Here is a 25,138-nt window from a genome sequence, read left to right on the forward strand (position 1 = left end):
CGCGGGCGGCGCGCAGGGACCGCTGGGAGCGGGGCGGGCGCTCGCGTCCCTCCTTCCCTCCCTGACTGTGCGCCGAGGCTGGCTCGGGTTCCCGGGCCGACATGGGCGCCGCCGCGTGGGCACGGCCGCTGAGCGTGTCTTTTCTGCTGCTGCTTCTGCCGCTCCCGGGGATGCCCGCGGGCTCCTGGGACCCGGCCGGTTACCTGCTCTACTGCCCCTGCATGGGTAAGGCCTCCCAAGCCCTCTGCTCAGATGGAGAAACTGAGGCCGGGAGAGGAAAAGCCACTCCTCAGATGCGCCCAGAGACACCTTCACAGGTCCAGGAGAGAACCTCAGAGCGGGATGGGGCATGCTCTTCTCCTCTCTGCCTTAGTTGCAAGGGCACAGAGGGGCCAACGTGTCCAACTTTCCATTTGACAGATGAGAAAACTGAGGCTGGGAGAGGTTACGTGACTTGCTCGAGGTCTAAGCCAGTCCAGGGTCCAGTAAATGGAGTTAGTGGGGCAGGACTTGATGTCACTGACCCACGCTGGCTCCTGGTGATTTTTCATTGATTCAGCAAATATTTATGGGGCACCTATTCTGTGCCGGGCCCTGTTCTCTGTACTGGGAATACCGCAGTGAATAAGATAAACTCCATGTCCTTGTAGAGCCTTCATTTTAGTTGGGGAAGACAAACAACTGAGAATAAGTAGGCCAGGCGCGGTGGCTCACTTCTGTAATCCCACCACTTTGAGAGACCGAGGCAGGATCACTTGAAGCCAGGAGCTCGAGATCAGCCTAGGCAACATAGTGAAAATCCAATCTCAAAAAAAAAAAAAAAAAAAGCAGAGCGTGGTATCGTGTGCTTGTAGTCCCTTGGGAGTTATCTGGGCGGCTACTTGGGAGGCTGAGGTGGGAGGATCTCTTGAGCCGAGGAATTCGAGGCTGCAGTGAGCTCTGATCGTGCCACCGCACTGCCAGCCTGGGTGACAGAGTGAGACCCTGTCTCGAAACAAGCAAACCCAAAAAGGGGTAAACATAAAACAATAAATACATAGTTTCATAGAGGATGATGAATACTAAGGGAAAGTAAAGAGAGCAGGGTAGGGGAGAATCTAAAGACCATGCCAGGTGCACAGTTGAAATGGGTATGGTGGATCATCATTGTGGAAGTGGATGATCTTAAGGCCCCCAGTGGCTTCCAGACTCCTGACCATGACTTTCAGGGCCCTGAATGATGTGGCCTCCACTGGCCATCTCCACAACTCCCTTCTCTGCTGATCCTCCAGCTGCAGCCACACTTACCTCCTTTGCGTTCCTCACACATGCTCAGGTCTTCCAGTCTGCACTGCTGCAGGTGGCGGTCCCTATGCCTGGAATCCTCTCCTCCATTTCTGCCTGACCAGCTGTTTCCCATCCTTTAGATCTCAGCCTAAATGTCACCAGAAAGGATTTCACTGACCTCTACCCAAGTAATCTCCTCATTACCCTATCACCAAACTTTTTTCATCTCTTTCTGGCAATTATCAACATTTTTCATGTATTTGTTTACATGTTTAGTGTCTCTGCAGTGAACTGTGAGTGCCTTAGGGGCAGAGGCCTTGTCCTTCTTGTTCATTCCTGTATCCCAGCACCTAGCACAGAGTCTGGCACATTGTGGCCTCTCAATCATATTTGTGAAATGAATGAACAGGTGCCATGCTGAGATTAAGAAAAGGAATCACACAGGGTCCTTGCTTCTGAGGCGTTCACAGGCTGAGGAATCAGCCAGTACGAAGGCCAGGAAGTGAGCAAAGATACTTGAGGAAAATTGAAGAACTGAAGTAGCTCAGAGCCAAGGTGGGAGGTAAAGGAGGGAGAGTGAGTATGGCAGGGGATTGGTGAAAGGAGCCCAGTGAATGAGGCATTCGAGTTGCCCGTCCATGTGCAGGTGAATGGAGATAGAGGTAGAAGCTCTTCTGGCTGAGGGACAGCAAGATCAGAGGCATTGGGTGGGGACGGGAATTGTAGAGCATGTTGGGGAAACAGCAAGAAACCTGGAGTGGCGGAAGCAGTTGTTGCAGGACCTGAAGAGCCTTGGATATCAGACCCAAGAGTCCAGACTTGTTCTTATGCTGCCAGCTCCCCTAGTTCTCCTTGGTATCCCTGACTTTCTACCCCTGGCTCCACAACCTTTCTGAGCCCTGCATGCTCTATGCCCTCCATGCCCCAGGCCTCACCTCACCTGCAATGTACCATTTCCAGGGCGCTTTGGGAACCAGGCCGATCACTTCTTGGGCTCTCTGGCATTTGCAAAGCTGCTAAACCGTACCTTGGCTGTCCCTCCTTGGATTGAGTACCAGCATCACAAGCCTCCTTTCACCAACGTGAGTACTTCCCACTGACCTTGGCCTTTCTCCGCCCTTTCTCAGTCTTGCTTACTTACACTTAACCCTCAAGTCCTCTGGGCTTTACCTCCCACTCCTCTGAGATTGCGCTACCTCCAGCCAGAACTGTCTTCACTGCAATAACAATGCCTAACATTTATTTATCCAGCACCTGTTGTGTGCGGCTGCATGAGAATTAGCTCATTTCACCCTCATCACTTGCCTGTGAGGAAACCGGGGTTTACAGAGGTTAGGTAACTTGCCCAAGATCACACAGCCTGTGAGTAGGAGAGCTGGAATTCAAAGCTATCTTTGTCTGACTCCAGAGCCTGTGACTTGAACCTAGAGCCTCCATTTCCTTCCCTGATTGGTCCTACCCTCTGTGCATTCCATTGGCCAAGGGTGGCAGATGCTATTATCAATTTTAAAGGAGACATGCAGGCACAGGTTATTTAATGACATGTCCAAGGCCACAACCCAGGTAGTCTGGCTTCAGTGCTGCCTCTCACCCCATCAAGGGGCTCCCTTGTCATGCGATGCTCACCGGCCCCCAGTTCCTTGCTTATTCTTTGTGTCTTCCAGTGACCTTGTGTCTTTGTTCATATTGTATCTCCCGGAGCCTGGCAGTAGGAACTTAATTAGTATTTGATGAATTGACTTAATAATTTTCCAATAGACATCAGAAATAATACTTAGTGTGAACAAAACACTTAATTTCATTCTTACAATCTTTTCTCTGCATAGATTTTACTTTTTCCTTTGCATGCCAGTATTTACAGAGGTTTTGAACAGCAGTCAAAAGCCAGAGTACCAGAGATCATAGTCTGACTTGGGTTCTTACTAGTTGCATGGCCTGGACAGGGTACTTTACCTCTTTGTGCCTCAGTGTCCTCATTTTAAAAATAAGCTGGTAATGATTCTTGTTACCCTCTTGTGGTAAGGACCGAATGTGTCAGTGGCAGTAACACGCCTTCAGTGTTGTCATATGCCGCCTCCCTCTTAGAATCAACTGAGCTTATCAACGTACAGATCCTAGAGTCCTCAGTTAATGGAAACCATTGATGTTCTGATAATTTCGCACTCACTATTTTTTTTTTTGAGATGGAGTCTTGCTCTCTTGCCAGGCTGGAGTGCAGTGGCACGATCTCAGCTCACTGCAACTTCCGCCTCCCGGGTTCAAGCGATTCTTCTGCCTCAGCCTCCTGATTAACTGGGACTACAGGCGCACCACCACGCCCAGCTAATTTTTGTATTTTTAGTAGAGACAGGGTTTCACCATGTTGGCCAGGATGGTCTCGATCTCTTGACCTCATGATGTGCCTGCCTTGGCCTCCCAAAGTGCTGGGATTATAGGCATAAGCCACTGCGCCTGGCCTCGCACTCACTATTACAGTGTAGACATTGCCCATCCATCTCCCTCTGGCTTGCTTGCCTCTGTCTCCTTGCCTTCTCAGCCAGTTGTCTTTCCAAGTCCCCACTTCCTTGCTTTCTGTGGCTTACTAACCTGCTCCAACAAGGCTCTTCTTCGCCACTGTTAGCATTCTCACTGAGGTCACCAGTGACCTCCAAATTGGCAGGGGTTATTTCCCAGTCTTTCTCTCACCTGACCTCCCACTGGCACTTGACCCTGCAAGCCTCTCCTTCCTGAACTTCCCTGTTCCAAGACACCACCTGTCCCTGCTACAATCTAACCTCTCAGCATTTTCCTCTTTCCACTGTATCAGGGGCTCCTTTCTCTCCACCCACTGTTTAGATGTTAGTGTTTCTCCTCTTTCTGTTTGCTTACTAGCTATGTGACCTCAGATGTTATCTAGATTCTATATGCTTGGGTTTCTTCATAAGTAACCTGGAGATGGTTATATTCCTACCTCAGGATTAAATGTGCAAATCTATGTAAAGTGTTGAGTGCAGTACCTAGCACTGTGTCAACATGCAATAAATATTAGTTGCTATTATTACCATTACTTGCTTTGCTATAAATATCTGTTGACTCCTGTGGCTTTTACTCTTCTCCGTGTACCTCCCAAATTTATCTGTGGCCCAGACTCAGACTCCTCCATAATTACAGGCCTGTGTTTCTTTTTTCTTTTTTTTTTTGAGACGAGGTCTCACTGTTGCCCAGGGTGAAGTGCAGTGGCATGATCATCGCTCACTGCAGCCTCCATCTCCTCAAGCAGTCCTTCCACCTCAGCCTCCAAGTACCTGGGATTACAGGCACCCACCACCACACCCGGCTAATTCTTTGATTTTTAGTAGGGACAAGGTCTCGCTATGTTTCCCAGGCTGGTCTCAAACTCCTGAGTCTAAGCAGTCCTCCTGCCTCAGCCTCCAAAAGTGCTAGGATTACAGACATGAGCCACCACACCCTGTAGAAATTTTTTTGGTTTTGTTTGTTTTTCATTTTTGATGAAGAGTCTCGCTCTGTCACCTAGGCTGAAGTGCAGTGGCAGAATCTTCGCTCACTGCACCCTCTGCCTCCCGGGTTCAAGTGATTTTTGTGCCTCTACTCCTGAGTAGCTGGGACTACAGGCATGTGCCACCACACCCAGCTAATTTTTTGTATTTTTAGTAAAGACGAGGTTTCGCCATGTTGGCCAGGTTGGTCTCGAACTCCTAGCCTCAAGTATTCTACCTGCCTTGGCCTCGCAAAGTTCTAGGATTACAGGCAAAAGCCACTGCGCCCAGCCAGAATTTTTTTTTTTTTTCCAAGACGGAGTTTTGCTCTTGTCACCCGGGCTGGAGTGCAGTGGCACGATCTTGGCTCACCACAACCTCCACCTCCTGGGTTAAAGCGATTCTACTGCATCAGATCTCCCAAGTAGCTGGGATTACAGGTGCCCACCACCATGCCTAGCTAATTTTTGTATTTTTAGTAGAGATGGGGTTTCACCATGTTGTCCAGAGTGGTCCCCAACTCCTGACCTCAGGTGATCCATCCGCCTCAGCCTCCCAAAGTACTGGGATTATAGGTGAAAGTGACCGCACCCAGCCAGAAATTTTTTAAAATCTAGAAAAATATGCCAGGCGCAGTGGGAGGCGGGCAAATCACTTGAGGTCAGAAGTTCAAGACCAGCCTGGCCAACATGGTGAAACCCCATCTCTGCTAAAAAAGTTAGCTGGGCGTCGTGGCGCCCGCCTGTAATCCCAGCTATTCAGGAGGCTGAGGCAGAAGAATCGCTTGAACCCGGGAGGCGAAGTTTGCAGTGAGCCGAGATCGCGCCACTGCACTCCAACCTGGGAGACAGAGCAAGACTCCATCTCAAAAAAAAAAAAAGTAGAAAAATATAAAGATGAGGCTGGGCGCAGTGGCTCACGCCTGTAATCCCAGCACTTTGGGAGACCGAGGTGGACAGATCACGAGGTCAGGAGTTTGAGACCAGCCTGGCCAAAATGGTGAAACCCCATCTCTACTATAGACACAAAAAATTAGCCGGCGTGGTGGTGTGTGCCTGCAATCCCAGCTACTCGGGAGGCTGAGGCAGGAGAATCGCTTGAACCTGGGACGGGGAGGTTGCAGTGAGCTGAGATCACGCCATTGCACTCCAGCCTGGGTGACAGGGTGAGACTCCATCTCAAAAAAAAAGAAAATTACACAGATGAATACAACCACCAACCATATACCCACCATTAGAAGTGATAATTGTTAACACTTTCTCATGTTTGTTTCATCTTCTCTTTTTGTTAATAAAAGAAATAAAGCGTTACAGATAAAGTTGGTAAAAGATGAAGTCTCTTTTTGGCCCCTGGGGCTAGCCCTGTTCCCTTAACAACTGTTGTGGATATAGTGTATTTGGTGTGACTCCTTTGATGTTCCTTCCTATACTTTCACTGTGGCACTGAGCATCCTGGTACTGATCTCCAGGTCCAAAGTGCAAGAACTTCTGTACTTCTCTAGAGCAAATAGTTAGAAGAGGAAGGTACATTAAAAAAACAAAAAAAAATTTTTTTTTGAGACAGAGTCTCACTCTGTGGCCCAGGCTAGAGTACAGTGGCACAGCCACACATCACTGAAGCCTCACCCTCTTGGATGCAAGAAATCCTTCCATCTCAGCCTCCCTAGTAGCTGGGACTACAGATGTGCACCACCACGCCCAGCTAATTTTTTTATTTTTTGTAGAGACAGGGTCTCGCTATGTTGTCTAGGCTGGTCTTGAACTCCTGGCCTCAAGTGATCCTTCCACCTCGGCCTCCCAAAGTGCTGAGATTACAGACATGAGCTACCACACCTGGCCAGAAGGAGCATTTTAAATTCTATTAGATACTCACCGATTGGATCCCAAACTGGTTGCTCCAAAATGTAGACTTCTGCTACCGGCCGTGTAGAAGAGTGCGCATTTCCCCACAAGTTAAGCTTTTCAGTTTTTGCTAGTCTCATGAGTGAGAAGTAATTGATGCCTCGTTATAATTGTAATTTGCTTTTTCCTAATTACTAATGAGGTTAGACATCTTCTGAGTGTGTTGGCTATTTGGGTTTCCTTTGCTGTGAATTGTTTACCCCTAACCTTTGCCTGTGTTTTATCTTGGCATTATTTGTCTTTTTTTGTTACAGATCAGCAGGTGTTTTTTAACACAAGGGATGTTACTGTTTGTTCTTTAGTTTGCAGACTCTCCTGCTAGCCTGTCTCTATCCTAGCTTTGGCGTCTTTTGATGAAAACTTTTAATTGTCATGTAGTCTGAACTGTCTTGGTCTTGGAGTGTTTTTGTTTTTTTGAGACGGAGTCTTGCTCTGTCATCCAAGCTGGAGTGCAGTGGCACAATCTTGGCTCACTGCAAGCAACCTCCACCTCCTGGGTTCAAGCAGTTCTCCTACCTCAGTCTCCCCAGTAGCTGGGACTACAGGTGCTCGCTACCACCCCCAGCTAATTTTCTTGTATTTTAGTAAAGACAGGGTTTCACCATGTTGGCCAGGCTGGTCTCGAACTCCTGACCTCAAGTGATCCGCCCGCCTTATCCTCCCAAAGTGCTGGGATTACAGGCATGAGCCACTGCACCTGGCCTGGAGTGTATTGTTTTAATAAATGTCTAAAGTAGCCACGGGGGCACTGAGACGGGACCGCTGCTCCTCCTTTTCCTGTAGCTCCATGTGTCCTACCAGAAGTACTTCAAGCTGGAGCCCCTCCAGGCTTACCATCGGGTCATCAGCTTGGAGGATTTCATGGAGAAGCTGGCACCCACCCACTGGCCCCCTGAGAAGCGGGTGGCATACTGCTTTGAGGTGGCAGCCCAGCGAAGCCCAGATAAGAAGACGTGCCCCATGAAGGTGGGTCCTGTGGGTTCGGGGGCCCTTTCTTCCTGTTCCATGTCCTCTAGGCCCCCAAGACTATGTCATGGCAAAATGTGGGGAAAAGCACCAGAAGGACTTAGAATAGAAAGATGGAGATTTAAGTCCTGTTTCTGGCATTTGTTAGCGAAGCTGCATCACCTTGGGCAGAAGACTTTGCTTCTCTGAACCTTCATTTCTACCTACAAAATAGAGATGCCAGTCCCTGCTCTGTCTCACTCCTAAAGTGTCATGAGGGCCAGGTGAAAAAGTACTTGTAAACTGCAAAGTGCCACATCAGTAATAATAACTAATATTCACGTAGCACTTACTATGTATGTCAGGTACCACACTAAGAGCTTTACATGTATCAACTCATTTAATACTCACACTGTTCCATGAGGAAAATACTTATAATATCCCCACTTCATAGAGAGGACACCGAGGACGGCACAGAGAGGGTCAATGTCTTACCCAGGATCACACAGCAAACAAGTGGTAGAGCTGGGATTCAACCTTAGGTAATTTGGCACCATTGTCTACCCACTTAACTTGAATACCTTCCTGCATCTCAGCAGGTAAATGAGAGGCTGTCATATCTTATTAAAAGAAATTTATACATTTCTGGCACTTTGGAAATAAACCCCCAAATATGTCTTTCGGTGTATGTGCTAAAGTCTTGAGAAAGTGGTTGGAAGAACTATGAAATTTGAGAAAGGAGACCTAGCTCACAGCCCCAGCAGTGCCCTTACTGGCTGTGTAACCTTTCTGACCCTCAGTGGGCCTTGGTTTCCACCTTGAAAATGAAGGCATTGGATTAGCCAATCTTGAATATCTCTTGAAGCTCTAGTCCTTGGTTCAAAATCCAAGGTCTGCTTCTCCCCAGACCCTCATCAGTGCTGCTGGGTCAGCAGGATGTGACATGTGAACAGGAAAGACTCTCCTGCTGGAATCCAGAATTGAAGCCACGGCACTCTCCTCAGCCCCTGGCCTAGGAATTGCAGAGTGACATTTCTCCTAGGCCATCCTGTGAGAGTGTTTTGGCCTGAGTCACATCACCCAGCTTCCCCCACCTACACTTCCCTGGCCCCATCCCCAAATGGCTTTCCCTCCCCATCAGTAAGCCTTCCACCACTCTCTTTCTGCAGGAAGGAAACCCCTTTGGCCCATTCTGGGATCAGTTTCATGTGAGTTTCAACAAGTCGGAGCTTTTTACAGGCATTTCCTTCAGTGCTTCCTACAGAGAACAATGGAGCCAGAGGTACTTGGAGGGGGTAGCGTTTCTGGGTTTAGGGGAGGCGCATGGAGCTCATGAGCATTCAGCACCTTCTGGCACTCTCCCCATCTTCCCAACTCTGATGTATGAGACCAAAGGTGCAGGTGCTCTGTCTGTTGAACTTGGAATCCTGTGTGATCTGTTCCCATGTCCACGCCTGACACGGTGGAACATTGACCCGCCATGAGGTTGAGAAAGAGTTTATCGGTTGATAAGGGATGTCATAAAAAGAACATTCTGCAGTCACATGAGTCTCAATTTCCTCCTCTAGGCGTGAGAATCACTCCTGTGTTACCTTAATCTTCCCAAGGTGAAACTGGAAGCAGCTTCTAGAGAACAGCTTCAGGTGCAGACCGAGAAATGATGTCATCCTGATAATTACTGGACGTGTTTATTAATTGCACCCCATTAGCCCCTGTTTTAAAAAAAAATAGGTTAGCAGGGCATGGGCACAGGCCGTGAAACATTTATAGGGCGCCTGTCACGTGTGAGACATAGTAATCAGAGGCCAATGGTGATGTGTGAAAATGAGGATGACCAGCTCTGGTTTTCTAGGAGCTATGGTCTCATAATGACAATAATCAGCATAGTGTACTTGTCCTTAATGTTATAGCATGGCAGGAAAGATCATGGGCTTAGAAGGCAGACATTGGTTAGGAGGTGCAAGGAACATACTAATTCATGTGCGGTCAAAGCACTTGGCATTTAATAGGGCAAAGGTAAACAGATGTAGAGAAATGAGTCTCATGCCTGTAATCCCAGCACTTTGGGAGGCCAAGGTGGGTGGATCACTTGAGCCTAAGAGATCAAGGCTGCAGTGAGCCATGATGGTACCCCTGCACTCCAGCCCAGGTTACAGAGCAAGGGCCTGTCTCAACAAAACAAAACAAGCACAGGCCAAGGAGTGAGATAGCCCTGAGCCAGCGCTGATGGTATCTGCCTCGTAGTGCATGAAGTGCATGTCATACACTAAGCAGCCAGCCAGTGTTGGCTGTCAGTGTTATTACTCACATGCTTTATTTTATTTAAGCCTTTGAGATAGTTCATGAAGTGGGTATTATTATCAATTTCCATTTTATAGGTGAGGAAACTGAGCCCAGTGAAGTTAAATAACTTCCCAAGGTCATTGAGCTGTTGAGTGGACAGCTCAGGTCTGTTTGTAAATCTTTAATAAATAACAACAGCTAAGATTCATTTAGTGTCTTCTATGTGCCAGACACTGTTCTAAGTCTTCACAGGTATTGACTCACTTAATCTTTCCCTGAGTCTGTGGGTTGTTACTGCCATCTGTGCTTTACACTTAGAGAAATTGAAGCAGAAAGGAGTAAGGTCCCTTGCCCAAGGTCATAAAGCTTGAAGTTGCAGAGCTTGGTTTTGAACCCAGGAAGTCTGAATCCAAAGCACCAGTTACTTTATATATTTATATTTGAAATGGGTCTTGCTTGTCTCCCAGGCTGGAGTACAGTAGCATGATCATAACTCACTATAACCTCAAATCCCTGGGCTCAAGCAATCCTCCCCGCTCAGCCTCCCAAGCAGCTGGGAGTGCAGGCATGTGCCACCATGCCTGACGAATATTTTGTTTTGTTTTGTAGAAACAGGGTCTTGCTATGTTGCCCAGGCTGGTCTTAAACTCCTGGCCTCAAGTGATCCTCCCACCTCAGCCTCCCAAAGTGCTGGGATTACAAGCATGAGCTGCTGTGCCCAGTCCCAAAGCACCTGTTCTTAATCACAGTGGATTAAATAGCTGTGCCTTTAACAGCTGCCAGTTCCTTTCTGGGACTTGCCTTTGGACCTAGCTTTGGACCTATTTCATGTGCCACTGATGATCCTCAGTCATGGCAGATTTAAATCTTCCTCATTGTTGATCCCAGATAGCACACTCCCATTCTCTGCCTGCATGGTTCTCCCCCATTCACCTCCGAATGACCTGGAGCTATTGCCAGAAGGCAGACCTGCCCTCAAAGTATGGAGTTTTGCCCATATTGACAATATGCCAGGAAAGAAAGAAAGAAAAAAAAGCCACCAACTCTAAAAGCAGCTCCAAAAGCAAATTCCAAAAAGCTAGAAAAAGCACACAATCCTAGTGGGAAGAGAAAGGATAATGGTGCATGGGGAGTGTTGTTGAAACACTTGTTTATTGCCCCATAGCTTTGTTTGAGTTCATTGAGTTGTAAGAATTACATGAGGGTTTGAAGAAGTTTGTGCCTTACAGCCAAGTTTTTGGGAAAGGAAAATTAGTAGGGAAGATGAGGTCCCTAGAGGGAGTTTGAGGGAGTTGATGGTCCCTTGGCAGCTGCCTGTCTTCCTCCAACACATATTTAAGAAGCACTTCCTGAGTGTCAAGGGCTGGTTTGGATGCTGGGGATATAGGCCAGAATAAGGACATGAACAAGGCAGGGAATGAACAAGGCCAGAATAAGGCAGATAAGGTCCCTGCCCCAGTGGAACTCATAGTCTAACAGGGGAGATAGTGAATAAACTTTTACATAGGATAGTTCCAGAGTGAGATGGTGCTTAGAAGGATGTAAACAGGTGGTATGTGATTGGCAGGGCTAAGACCAGAAGGATGAGAAGGAGCCAGTTGTGTCAGAGTTAGAGGAAAAGTAGTTCACAGCAGGAAGTCAGGAGCAAAGACCCTGAGGCAGGAATAAGCTTGGTATGGTGAAGGAGCAGAAAGAAGGCAATGTGGTATGGAGTGAGTGAGAGAATGGTAGGATGTTGCTCTCATCTGTTGCTGCATAATAAATCACTACAAAACGTAGTAGCATAACAACAAGTTTTTTTTTCTTTTTTTTGAGATGGAATCTCGCTCTGTCACCAAGGCTGGAGTCTCGGCTCACTGCCAGCTCCACCTCCTGGGTTCATGCCATTCTCCTGCCTCAGCCTCCCAAGTAGCTGGGACTACAGGTGCCCGCCACCACGCCCGGCTGATTTTTTTGTATTTTTAGTAGAGACGGGGTTTTACCGTGTTAGCCAGGATGGTCTCGATCTCTTGCCCTTGTGATCCACCCGCCTCGGCCTCCCAAAGTGCTGGGATTACAGGCGTGAGCCACCGCGCCCGGCCAACAACAAGTTATTATTATTTCTCATGGGACTGTGGGTTAACTGGGCTTAGCTGGGCAATTCTTTTGGGTTTTCATTTTTCCGCTTTCTTATGGAATCCCTGCTGTACAAAGTTTAAATTCAGGTTAAACATCTTATTTCTTGGAACGAATAACCTTTATTCTTGCAATGAATAGCCTCAGTAAATGCTTTTCTACTTTCTGTCTTTGAATTTCTCTAGGTATCTCATAGGTTCTTAGGTATCTCATAGAAGTGGAATCATGCAATATTTATCTTTTTGTGTCTGGCTTATTTCATGTGGCATATTTCATGTGGCAAGATTCATCAGTGTTGTAGCCTGTATCAAAATTTTAGTCCTTTTAAGGCTGAATAATAGTTCATTGTATGTATATACCACATTTGTGTATCTCTTCATCTATTGATGGACACTTGAGTTAGCTGGGCAGTTATTGCTTGTGGTCTCATGTGGCTGCAGTCAGCTGTCAGCTAGGGCTCAAGTTATCCTTTTTTGGTAGAGATGGGTGGGGATCATGCTCTGTTGCTCAGGTTGGTCTTGATCTCTTGGCCTCAAGTAATTATCCTGCCTTGGCCTCCCAAAGTGCTGGGATTACATCATGAGCCACCATGCCCATCCAGGGCTCAAGTTATCTAAAGGCTTGACCAAGGCTGCGTGCAATGGCTTACACCTGTAATCCCAGCACTTTGGGAGGCTGAGGCGGGTGGATCACTTGAGCCCAGGAATTCAAGACCAGCCTGGCCAACATGCCAAACCCCATCTCTACTAAAAATATAAAAAATTAGCTGGGCGTGATGGCACACACCTGTAATCCCAGCTACTCAGGAGGCTGAGGCATAAGAATCACTTGAACCTAGGAGGTTGAGGTTGCAGTGAGCCGAGATTGTGCCACTGCATCCCAGCTTGGGCAGCAGAGCGAAACTCTGTCTCAAAAAAAAAAAAAAAAGGCTTGACTGAGCTACATATCCAGGAAGTCCCCCTCATGTCTGGTGGGTGATGCTGCTGTCATCTGGGAGCCAAGCTGGGGCCACCAAGAAGCATGTATACACTTGACCTCTCCATGTGGCTTGGGCTTCTTACAGCATGGCACCTGTGTTCTGAGAGGGAGCATCCAGGGAGTGAGTGTCCCAAGAGACAGGAAATAGAAACTGCGGGCTCCCTAACAACTGAATCTGGAAACCGGCACAGTGTCACTTCTGTCGGGTGCTATTGGGAGGAGGCAGAGCCCACCTAATGGGAAGGGGTTCAAAGACTTGACCACTTCTAATCTGCCACACAGGAAAAGAGATCAGAGAGGTGGGCAGGGGTCAAAACACGCGGGTTTATAGGCCCTGTGAGGCAATCTGTTAAGAAGCCTGTGAATGATTAGTAGGGATGAATTTGAATGTGTATGAACATTTAATATTAAACATTTCTTAAGATACAGGATACTTCCTTGCTATGCATATTTGTCCTTGGGGAGAAGAGAAGAATGGAATCAGAGAGTGAAGCTCTTCCCAGGCTTACTGTGCGATTAGGCAGCTGCTCCCCTTCTCTGGCCTCAATGTCCCATCTATAAAATGAAGGGGATGGGCACGATGAGTGGTTTTGAAACTATCTTCAGAGTTTTCAAGAAGTGCTTGTCAGGCATAGTGGCTCATACCTGTAATCCTAAGGGATTACAGAGAGGCTGAGGCAGGTGATCGCTTGAGCCCAGGAGTTCAAGACCAGCCTGGGCAACGTAGGGAGACCCCATCTCTACAAAAAATAGAAAAAATTAGCCAGGCATGGTGGCGCATACCTGTAGTTCCAGTTACTTGGGAGGCTGAGGTGGGAGGATCAGGTGAGCCTGAGGAAGTCATGGCTGCAGTGAACCCATGATCTGTCCACTGCACTACAGCCTGGGCAACAGATTGAGACCGTCTTAAAAAAAAAAAAAATGCCTCTAGGGCCTTTATGGGGGGCAGCAGTAGGGGACCAAGTTCCAGGGGCTCAATTCTTCCTCCCTATTGCCTTCAACCAATAACCCTTAAATATATCAGGGTTCTCAGTAAGGCAGAAGAAGTTTGTAGGCCACAAGTCTAGGTGTGTCAGACTTAAGTTAGGCTACAGGTAGCAGGAAGCCCGAAATAAGAGCAGATTGATAGGGTTTATTGTTTTCTTAAGTAAAAGAAGATCTGGGTATGCAGTCCAGAGCTGAATGCCAGCTCCATAGTGTCCAAGAATCCAGCTGGGTAGAGTGGCTCACACCTGTAATCCCAGCACTTTGGGAGGCAGAGGCAGGCGGATCACTTGAGGTCAGGAGTTCAAGACCAGCCTGGCCAACATGGTGAAACCCCGTCTCTACCAAAAATACCAAAAAAAATTTAGCCGTGCATGGTGGGACACACCTGTAATCCAAGCTACTCAGGAGGCCAAGGCAAGAGAATCACTTGAACCTGGGAGGCGGAGGTTGCAGTGAGCGGAGATCCTGCCACTGCACTCTAGCTTGGGTGACAGAGTGAGACTTCGCCTCAAAAAAAAAGAAAAAGAATCAGGCTTCCATCTCTTTGTTCAGCCATCCAGTATTAGCTTTTGCATCACCTCATGGGCCAAGATGGCAGATGAAGCTCCAGCCATCACATCCCAACTGGAGGAACAAAAGTTGCAAAAGGGCATGTCCTCCCTTTTTAAGAAGCCTTCCCGGAAGTCCATTATAACCCTTTTGCTTACATCTCATTGGCTAGTACGAGGGCACATGGGCCATACCTAGCTGCAAGAAGTACTTAGAAATGTCTGTCTTTCTTTTTCTTTCCCCCACCTCGCCCGGGGTATGTTTGGCTGATAAGAAGTGTCTTTATTTTAGGCTGCCATGTATCCAGCTGAAAACTGGGTTCTAGGGAAAGAGGATAAGAGGTATTTCTTCTTTACCACGTGATTTCTGAGGATCCTTCCAGCTCTGCTCGTTCTGAGCCTGTGAATAGCCTGGCACAGCTCTAATTCAGCTGACGCTTACTGCACATTGACTATTGGAAGGCAATGCACCATCGTGCCAAACCATTCTCAGGTATAATGGTCCAGGAATTTGAGCGCATGGCTTGTCATTCTCCCAGGCTGCCACCTCCCTGTGGGAACCAGAATGAGACTGGAAGAGTGAGAGGGAGCCAGCCATGCAGAGAGCTGGAGGGAAAGGCAGTCCTTCATGGCAGGGACATCCAGAACAAGGCCCTGCCTTGTTCATGTCCCTGGGTCTTCTGCACTCAATATGGGTTTCATCCACTGGTGGTCCCACAGATACATACTGGACACATAAATGGATGCTGTATACAGAGAAGTCCTAGTTTGTTGGAGAATCTCAGCAGCACAGGCATGGTGGTGAAGAATCCCAGAGGTTCACTGGGCCCAGCAGCAGGAAAGCCAGCTGACTTCAGCTGGATAGCAAGAGGCAAAGGGCCTGACCAAGGGTGAGCAGTCACCGGGCAGATGGTGCTGGTGAAGATTTTCTTTCCAGCCAAGATCCCTGTTCCCCCCTCATTCTTTCCAGACAGCGCTGTCTTACCTCACCAAAAGTAAGTGAGCAGATCAGCCTTAGCCTCTTGCTGCTTGTTGGGTCTGAGCTGATGTTGTCCCACTGGGACAGCTCTTTGCTGGTCCAGATCCAGGTAGAGGGGACACACATTCCAAGTCTGGAATTCACCGAAGGTTGGCTGCAGGTGCTTTCCAAGAGGTCGGGGGGTGGCAGGGGGCCGCAGATCCTGGTTTTATCCTGATATTCCAGCCCCACTGGGAGATCTACTCTGGCTTTCCTTTGAAAATCCTTTTGAGGTAGCATCTGAAAGATTAGCTGAAGACCTGGCCTATAGTAGCTACTCAGGTAATATGAATTGCTTCCTTCTCTAACCCCTGACAGCCTGATCGGGTCTTTCTGGTGAGGTCCCCAAATCTTTCTCATTTATTCTAAAAATATTTATCATGCCTACCATGTGATAAGGTCCATGCTGGGGCTGGGAATCAGAAAATTAAGCCACAGACTCAGCTCATTGTCAGGGGTGGGGGAGATGGGAGTAAGGGGTAGTAGTTAAGAACATAGGATCTGGAGCACACTGCCTGGATTTAAATCCTGGCTCCACCAATTCCTAGCTGTGCAACCTTGGGCACGTTACTTAACCTCTGTGCCTCAGTTTCCTCACCTGTAAAATGAGAATGACAGTAATACTTCCCTTACAGAGCTCTTGTGAAAATCAAATGACTTAATATACACAAACAATTGGAGCATTGCCTATCACATAATGAGGCCCAATAAACAATGCACAATTATGTACATATAAACAAAACTGGAGTCTAGGCCAGGCGCGATGGCTCATGCCTGTAATCCCAACACTTTGGGAGGCTGAGGCGGGCGGATCATCTGAGGTCAGGAGTTTGAGACCAGCCTGGGCAACATGGCGAAAACCCGTCTCTACTAAAAATACAAAAATTAGCCGGGCATGGTGGCACGTGCCTGTAATCCCAGCTACTCAGGAGGCTGAGGTAAGAGAATCACTTGAACCTGGGAGGCGGAGGTTGCAGTGAACCAAGACCACGCCGCTGCACTCCAGCCTGGGCGACAGAACAAGACTCCATCTCAAAAAAAAAGAAAAGAAAACTAGAGTCTAGCAAGATAAGTGTCGCACAGCTGGACCATCAAGGAACACTTTCTTGTCACTGGTCCAAGGCCTGTGTCACTTACACAGGCCTTGGATAGTGTATGTGGGAGCAATGGCAAACAGGCTGCTTGGGTCCCCAGCCTCACCAGCTGACAGTTCCATGGGCAGGGAAAGTGGCTGCAGGGCATATCATTGTGCAGAAGGCAGCAAGAGAAGTGGGACAGGGAACACTCCCTAAGGAGGTGAGGCTTGAGAATTGCGACTGACCTTGGAGATGTGGAAGGTGTTTGCTGAGCAAGCAGTCTCTGTTGGGTGTGGAGAATGAGTGGCATGTCTGTCACAGCACTGTTGTGTGAGGGAAAGATTGGAACGACCTCACTGTCTAGCAAGAGGGAAATAGGTAGGTAAATTGCAGTTTATTTGTACAAAATGGAAAACTTTTAGAGAAGCTAATACAACCACATGATCCACATGATCAACATGGCCAAGTCTCTGAAACATAAAGTTGAATTTTTAGAAAGTTGATTAGATTTATATGTAACCTTTAACTAGGTTACATGCAATGTGATGATGATAAGAGCTAGAATTCTTTGAGAGCTTTCTGTGTGCCAAGGTACTGTTCTAAATGCTTTGCTTTGATAATACATTAATCCTCTCAGTAGCCCTATAAATGGATATATTAATTAGCTTGGCTGTACTATTCATTTAACTACATACATGTAGATCAAAATATCATATTGTATATCGTAAATATATACAACCTTTTTTTATTTTTTATTTTTATTATTATTTTTTGAGACGGAGTCTTGCTCTGTTGCCCAGGTTGGAGTGCAGTGGCACGATCTCAGCTCACTGGAAGCTCTGTCTCACAGGTTCGCCATTCTCCTGCCTCAGCCTCCCAAGTAGCTGGGATTACAGGTGCCCAACACCACGTGTGGCTAATTTTTTGTATTTTTAGTAGAGACGGGGTTTCGCCGTGTTAGCCAGGATGGCCTCGATCTCCCGACCTCGTGATCCACCTACCTTGGCCTCCCAAAGTTCTAGGATTACAGGCGTGAGCCACCGCGCCCGGTCAACTTTTTAAAATTTTTTTTGAGACAAGGTCTCACCCTCCCACCCTGGCTGGAGTGCAGTGGCACGATCATGGCTGACTGCAGCCTCAACCTTCCAGGCACAAGCGATTTTCCCATGTAGCCTCCTAGGTAGCTGAGACCACAGGCACACACCACAACACTCGGCTAATTTTTTGATATTTTTGGATAGATGGGGTGTTGCCATGTTGCCCCAGGCTGGTCTTGAGCTCCTGGGCTCAAGTGATCTGCCCACCTCAGCCTCCCAAAGTGCTGGGATTACAGGAGTGGCCACCACACCCAACCACAATTGAAAAAAAACAAAAACAACAACAAAAAAACAGCTTTATGATGTGGGAACTGTTATCTCTATTATGTGGATGAGGAGCTAAGGCACAGAGTGGTAAAGTCACCTGCCCAAGTTGGCTGGTGGCATAGTCAACGTTGGAACAAAGCATTCTGGCTTAACCTACAATCTTCATCATTCCACTCCATAGAAAGCACGCAGAAGAACACTCCCCTCCTTTTTGATGTCTATAGTAAAAGTGCAATCATACATTAAAACACATTACCCTCTGGGAAGGATGATGGCAGGATGAGCTTGTATTTAGGTGTGTGTTTTTTGTTTTGTTTGTTTTGTTTTGTTTTTTAAACCTGAAACAAAGCAAAGTTAGTTTCTGCTGATTTGGGTCATGGGTATATAAATTATTGAATTATTTTCTGTATTTGCCTGAATGGTTTGAAATATTTCATAGTTTTTATTTGAAATTTTCATTGAGGTCATTGTACATTTACATGCAGTTGTAAGAAATAAGACAGCAACCTCCCATGTACCCTTTACCCAATTTCCCCCAATGGTAACATTTTGCAAAACTATAGTACAGTATCACAACCAGGATATTGACATTGATACAATTTACCCATCTTACTCAGTTTTCTTGTACTTACTTCTGAGTGTGTGAGTGCATGCCTGAGTGTGTGTGTGTGTGTGTATTTCTGTGCAGTTTTATCGTGTGTGGGTTTATGTATCCACTACCATAGTTAATACACTGAACAGTTCCATTATCACAAGGATCCTTGTGTTGCCAGTTTATAACCACACCCACCTCCCTAAACATATACACCCCATTCCTAACCTCTGCCAACTACTAATCTCTTCTCCATGCTATTGTTTTAAAATGTTTATATAAATGGAACCATACAATACATAACCTTTGAGATTGCCCACCCTCCCTGACCCAAGGATAATTCCCTTGACATCATCCAAATTGTTGCCTGTGTTGATACTGTGTTCCTTTTTTTGGTGGGGTTCATATTCCATGATACAGAGGTACAGCAGTTTGTTTAACCGTTTACTTGTGAGTGATGTCTGGGTTGTTTCCAGTTGGGGGCTATTTTATGAATAAAGCTGCAAGGGACATTGGTGTATAGGCTTGTGTGAACATAAGTTTTCATTTTTCTTGAATAAATGCCTAAGAGTACAATTGCTGGGTCATGTAACTGCATGCCTAACTGCCAAACTGTTTTCCAGAATGGCTGTTCCCATTTCATACTTTTAAGGAAAGGATTTTGGCTGGCAGAAGGCACTTCCCCCCTCCAGCTGGAGGGAAGAAGTATACAGAGATCTAGAACTTGAAAGTGTATTGTGAACATGGAACAGCAAGGGGTTTCATGTTGCTGAGAGGTAGTCTGGGTTTAGCTGAAGAGGGAACACAGGTTTGCTCCTCATTTGTTCAGTCAAGAAGTATTGACCGGGCGCGATGGCCCACACCTGTAATCCCAACACTGGGAGGCCTAAGTAGGCAGATCACTTGAGTCCAGGAGTTCGAGACCAGCCTGGGCAACATGGCGAAACCCCATCTCTACAAAAAAAATGTAAAAAATTAGCTGGGCCTGGTGGCACTTATCTGTAGTCCCAGCTACTCAGGAGGCTGAGATGGGAAGGTCTTGCCTTGAGCCTGGAGGCGGAGATTGCAGTGAGCCGAGATCACGCCACTGCCCTCCAGCCTGGGTGACAGCAAGATCCTATCTCAAAAAAGAAAAAGAAAAGAAAAATATTTACCAAGCTCTTGGGTGTGCCAGACACTATTCTGCGCATACTGGAGCACTGCCTTCCCACAGCAAGGACAGAGGTGAAATAATTATGAGATGGACTGTGTATGAGGGGGAAGCAGAGGCTTGGGAGGGCATGATAGGGGCACCTGCAGACCCCTGCTCCCTTCCATAGCGCAGGGACTATGCCTGTCTTGTTTTCCTCCAGGTCCCAATACATAGTAGGCAATCAATAAATGTTTTTTAAATGTTGAATGAATGATTCAAATCCAGTATACATAGTCCCTGTGAGTGTGACCTGGCCGTTGCTTCTGTAAGCAGCTGCATGTCCCAGTCCCGCCATGTAGGTAAAAGGGCAAAGGCTTGGTCCAGACACCCCACCCTGGAATGAATTACCGCACCGCAGATTGGAAGCCAGTGTGACATATAAAAGGTTGGAATGCTCTACTGTAAAGTTTTAATTGTTCGACAAGCAAAGAGGGTTGTAAATTCCGTGTGGCGGGACACTATTGCATATTGTGCCTGTTGCCGCCGCCACCAAGGTTCCTTATCAGCCCGTTGGTATTTCACAACCTCTCGTGCTTCTTGCGTGTTGCAGGGGCCCCTCCGCAGGGTCTCTGGGGCATGGTGCAACACCATCCTTTTTCCCGTGGGGGTGGCAGCCAGGCTCTCTGTGCGTCCTCTGACTTCCCTCATTCCATCTCCTGTCTAGATTTTCTCCAAAGGAACATCCGGTGCTTGCCCTGCCAGGAGCCCCGGCCCAGTTCCCCGTCCTGGAGGAACACAGGCCACTACAGAAGTACATGGTATGGTCAGACGAAATGGTGAAGACGGGAGAGGTCCAGATTCATGCCCACCTTGTCCGGCCCTATGTGGGCATTCATCTGCGCATTGGCTCTGACTGGGTAACTTCCCCCTTCCTCTCTCACTGGCTAACTTGGATGTGTCCCTGAGCATGGCCCTGGCCTGTAGGGATCGGCCCCGCGTCCCAGCCAGAGCAGAGAGCTCTCACTTGTTCTGGTTCGTGGGATTGTGTCCCATCATCCCACTGCAGCACATATCAAAATGTAACTCCAGAGTGCCTGCCAGCCAGCTCTCACTTTAGCAGCAGCTGTTTTTATCCTCATTTTACAGATGGATAAACTGAGAGATCAAGCCAGACCCCAGGTCAGGCAGCAAGCCATAAAGAGGCCACAGTCCAGGAGTCCCCTGTCCTAGCTCAGTGTCTGGCTAGTAGACTCCGTGTTGAAAAACCAACTGTGGAGATGAGGCATGGCTCCCAAGAAATGAAGATGTCATCCTAACAGAATTTGGAGGCTGTTTAAATGTGCAGAATCCTTGTATTCCAATGAGGTTTTCACCTCTGTGTGAAAATAACAGAATCAATATAGATGGTCACCTTAATTTACCTAAGAAGATATATAGATATGTTAGAAATGCTCATTGCAGAAAACTTGAAAAATACTAAAATTAAAATTCACTCATAGCTAATTGATGAGGTAATCTTACATTTACCCACTAAACTCTCCTCTTTCCCCCAGCCCCCACAAAGAAAGGGAGCCAGAGCCAGGATGTCTTATGAGTGGCTCCAACCAGACATTCAAGGAATAGTAATTCCCATCTATACTTTCCTACAACATCAAGAGATATAAGATTCTATTTTTTATAAAGCTAGCATAACACTAATACCAAACTCAGATAAGGTCAGCTCAGAAAATTATAGCCTGTTCTTGCTTATGAACACAAATGCATAGGCCCTAAGTGAAATATTAACAGGTCAAAGCCAATAACATATTAGCACACAACACAAAACACGTAAAAATCTATCGCAAGAATGTAATCAAATTTACTATATTAACACCCAAAGAAGAAAAATCATATGATCATCTCAACAGAGGCCAAGAAAGCATTTGATAAAAGTCACCACCTGTTCATGATAAAAACTCATAACTAACCAGGAATAGAATGGACCCACCTTAACTTGATAAAGGCTATCTCTCGAAACCACAGCAGATAGCATACCTCCTGGGGAGCTATTGGAAGTGTTCCCACTGTAGTTGGGAATCATATAAGGCTGCCCGTTAGTACTGCCACTGTCCAGAATTCAGTGAATGTCCCAGATAATGCAGTAAGACCAAGAAAAGTAATTTTTGTTTCAAAATGCCAGGCTTTCTGTGCTGTGCCCACCGCCCAGAAAGAACCACTGTTAACTCTTTTGATGCATTTTCCTCCTCCTTCAATGCTTTTTTTTTTGAGACAGAGTCTCACTCCATCGCCGAGGCTGGAATGCAGTGGCAAAATCACAGTTCACCGCATCCTCCACCTTCTGGGCTCAGGTGGTGGTCCTCCCACCTCAGCCTCCTGGGTAGCTGAGACCACAGGCGCACATCACCACACCTGGCTAATTTTTGTATTTTTTGTAGAGATGGGGTTTTGCCACGTTGCCCAGACTGGTCTCCAGTTCCTGAGCTCAAGCCATCAGCCTGCCTCGGCCTCCCAAGATGCTGGGATTACAGGTGCGAGGCACTGCGCCTGGTCCTCAGTGTTTTCTTTAAAAATGTAGTTAGGCTGGGCGTGGTGGCTCATGCCTGTAATCCCAGCACTCAGGGAGGCCGAGGCAGGCGGATCACGAGGTCAGGAGATCAAGACCATCCTGGCTAACGTGGTGAAACCCTGTCTCTACTAAAAATACAAAAAATTAGCCGGGCGTGGTGGTGGGCACCTGTAGTCCCAGCTACTTGGGAGGCTGAGGCAGGAGAATGGCGTGAACCCAGGAGGTGGAGCTTGCAGCGAGCAGAGATCACACCACTGCACTCCAGCCTGGGCGACAGAGCAAGACTCCCTCTCAAAAAAAAAAAAAAAAAAAAAAAATGTAGTTAGGCCAGGCACGGCTGCTCATGCCTGTAATCTCAGCACTTTGGGAGGCCAAGGTGGGTGGGTCACCTGAGGTCAGGAGTTCAAGACCAGCCTGGCCAACATGGCAAAACTCCATCTCTACTAAAAATACAAAAAGTAGCCAGGCATGGTGGCGGGTGCCTGTAGTTCCAGCTACTCGGGAGGCTGAGGCAGGAGAATTGCTTGAACCCCAGAGGCGGAGGTTGCAGTGAGTGGAGATCACACCACTGCACTCCAGCCTGGGTGACAGAGTGAGACTCCGTTTCAAAAAAAAAAAAAAAATGTAGTTAGGTTCTTCCTGTATAACCTGTCTTTTTCCACTTACCAGGTCTTGCTTCTGGGGTTCCAGGGCAGTTGCCAGTATTTAACCCTGTTCCCCGCTCTCCGTAGAAGAACGCCTGTGCCATGCTGAAGGACGGGACCGCAGGCTCGCACTTCATGGCCTCTCCGCAGTGTGTGGGCTACAGCCGCAGCACAGCGGCCCCCCTCACGATGACTATGTGCCTGCCTGACCTGAAGGAGATCCAGAGGGCTGTGAAGCTCTGGGTGAGGTCGCTGGATGCCCAGTCGGTCTATGTTGCTACTGATTCCGAGAGTTATGTGCCTGAGCTCCAACAGCTCTTCAAAGGGAAGGTATGTGTGGGCCAAGTGGGAGTGCAGTAGGAAGGGAATGAAAGGAGGAGCCAGGATGGTCCCACTGCCCACTGCATGCTTCACGGGCTCCCCTACAAGCCTTTTGCCTGGACCTACCATTCCTCTTCAGTTCCTACCCTCCTTCAAACCCCGGCTCAGAGGCCTCCTCCGTAGTCTTTCCAGGTTTTCATCCACTCCTGGAGCTCACGTATCCCTGCTGGGACCTTCATGGCCCTGTATCATTTCTTCTCTTGGGCACTTTCTGGACTGTATGAGACTGGTGTAGAAATATGTCTTATTTCCTCCCAGGAGCTGTGGGCTCCTTGAAGGCAGGGTCCAAGGCTGACTCACTGTTAACATTCCTTGATGTCTAGCCTGGTGCTTCGACCTCTTTGGGACTGAAACCCTGCCTTACCATCACCAGTGTCTAGTACAGTGCCTGACACTTAGTAGGCAGTCAGTTTGTTGAATGAGGATGTAGAGAGTGGGCTCTGGGGAGAGATCCAGTATAGTGGAGGAGTTAATAGCAGAGACTCTGGAGTCAGAGAATTTGAATTTACCCACTCTGCAGCCTTGAAAAAGTTATTTGACCTCTCTGTGCTTCTGTTTCCTCATCTATAAAATGGGACTGAATAGTACCTATCTCATAGGGCAGTTGTGAAGGTCAGATGTAAAGAAATTGAAACAGTTCCTGCTACAAAATAAGTGCTCAATAAAGTTAGCTATCATCAATAGTAGAAATTGGTGGCTGATGAATGAAGGAAAGGATCTTTGTGCTTAGCAAACCGTTGAAGAAGCCGTGAATAGTGGGTATTCAGTACATGAGTAAATACTAGAATGTTCTTGGTCAGTGCTTACTATATCAGTGAAGAGTAATACTCAGGCAATGAGTGAGTACGTATTGATAAAATGACTGAATTAGTATTAAGCATTCCATAGGACTTTGTAGGATGAGTGAAAACCGTAAATGCTGTGCAGGTCTTAAGAGGCAGACACTGGGTACCGCTGGCTTTATATCAAGGGCCTCCCCTTCTCTTTCACCCCAGACACACAGGAAGCTCCAGTGCAGAGAGGAAGTGCTAAGTCAGCACATTCTAATCTCCTCCCCACCTACTGAACAGAAAATCAGAGCTGAGGCTGGGCACAGTGGCTCATGCCTGTAATCCCAGGCCAAGGCAGGAGAATTGCTTGAGGCCAGAAGTTCGAGACCAGCCTGGCCTAACATAGCGAGACCCCCCATCTCTATTTAAAAAAAAGAAAGAAAGAAAGAAAGAAAAGCAGAAGAAAAATATAATTAAGAGAAAATCAGAGCTGAGAGATCTCAGGGGTTGTCTAACCCAACCCCTCTATTTTATAGCTGAGGAAACTAAAATTCCAAGAAAGGATAGAGTTTATCCAAGAAAGGATAGAGTTTACCCAAGCAGTCCCAGAGCTAATTATAATGGGCATGACACAGAGTGGGTAAGTTTCAGAATGTGAGTGGAATTGTTTGGGGGATTTTGGCCATGATTAAACTGGTATTATTTCTTTGCTACAATCCAGATAGCAAGATGATGATTTTTGTTACATCAGAAATCTCTGTGGAACAGCAAAGCACTTTCAGCCCCAACTCTGCCCACATTCCCCCCACCTACCTACAACCCCCAACTACCTCTGTACTAAGCTGAAGCATTTGGAGAGTCCCAGGGAGTTTTTTTGTGAGTTTTTGGAGTCAGTGTATCTGTTACACCTTGAACCTCTTGCCATTTTCTATTTCCTGTCCCTATGCCAGTCTTCTCATCCCTCCCCACCCCTCAACTCCCTTCTCCATGGGTTCAGAGGCCACCTTTATCCTGAACTAAGCCTTGCTCCTCCATTAAGCTGGTCCAGTGCTGAGTAAGGGTACCGGTAAATAAGATGTGGTCCCGCCCTCCAGGG

At 47.3% G+C, this 25,138-nt stretch overlaps 1 protein-coding gene across 1 annotated transcript in view; it reads left to right on the forward strand.

The window, feature by feature from the left end:
• The first annotated feature begins 5 nt into the window (after positions 1-5).
• Positions 6-25,138, forward strand: part of POFUT1 (protein O-fucosyltransferase 1) — a 30,815-nt gene continuing 5,682 nt past the window's right edge. Inside the window, exons 1-6 of the mRNA XM_003814743.6 lie at positions 6-225; positions 2,227-2,348; positions 7,427-7,609; positions 8,758-8,870; positions 20,406-20,598; positions 22,979-23,221. Coding sequence (XP_003814791.1) covers positions 102-225; positions 2,227-2,348; positions 7,427-7,609; positions 8,758-8,870; positions 20,406-20,598; positions 22,979-23,221 — 978 coding nt within the window. The 5' untranslated portion in view covers positions 6-101. The remainder of the gene's footprint in view (positions 226-2,226; positions 2,349-7,426; positions 7,610-8,757; positions 8,871-20,405; positions 20,599-22,978; positions 23,222-25,138) is intronic.

Source organism: Pan paniscus, chromosome 21 (genome assembly GCF_029289425.2).
Source record: "Pan paniscus chromosome 21, NHGRI_mPanPan1-v2.0_pri, whole genome shotgun sequence".
In the NCBI taxonomy this organism is placed as follows: Eukaryota; Metazoa; Chordata; class Mammalia; order Primates; family Hominidae; genus Pan; species Pan paniscus.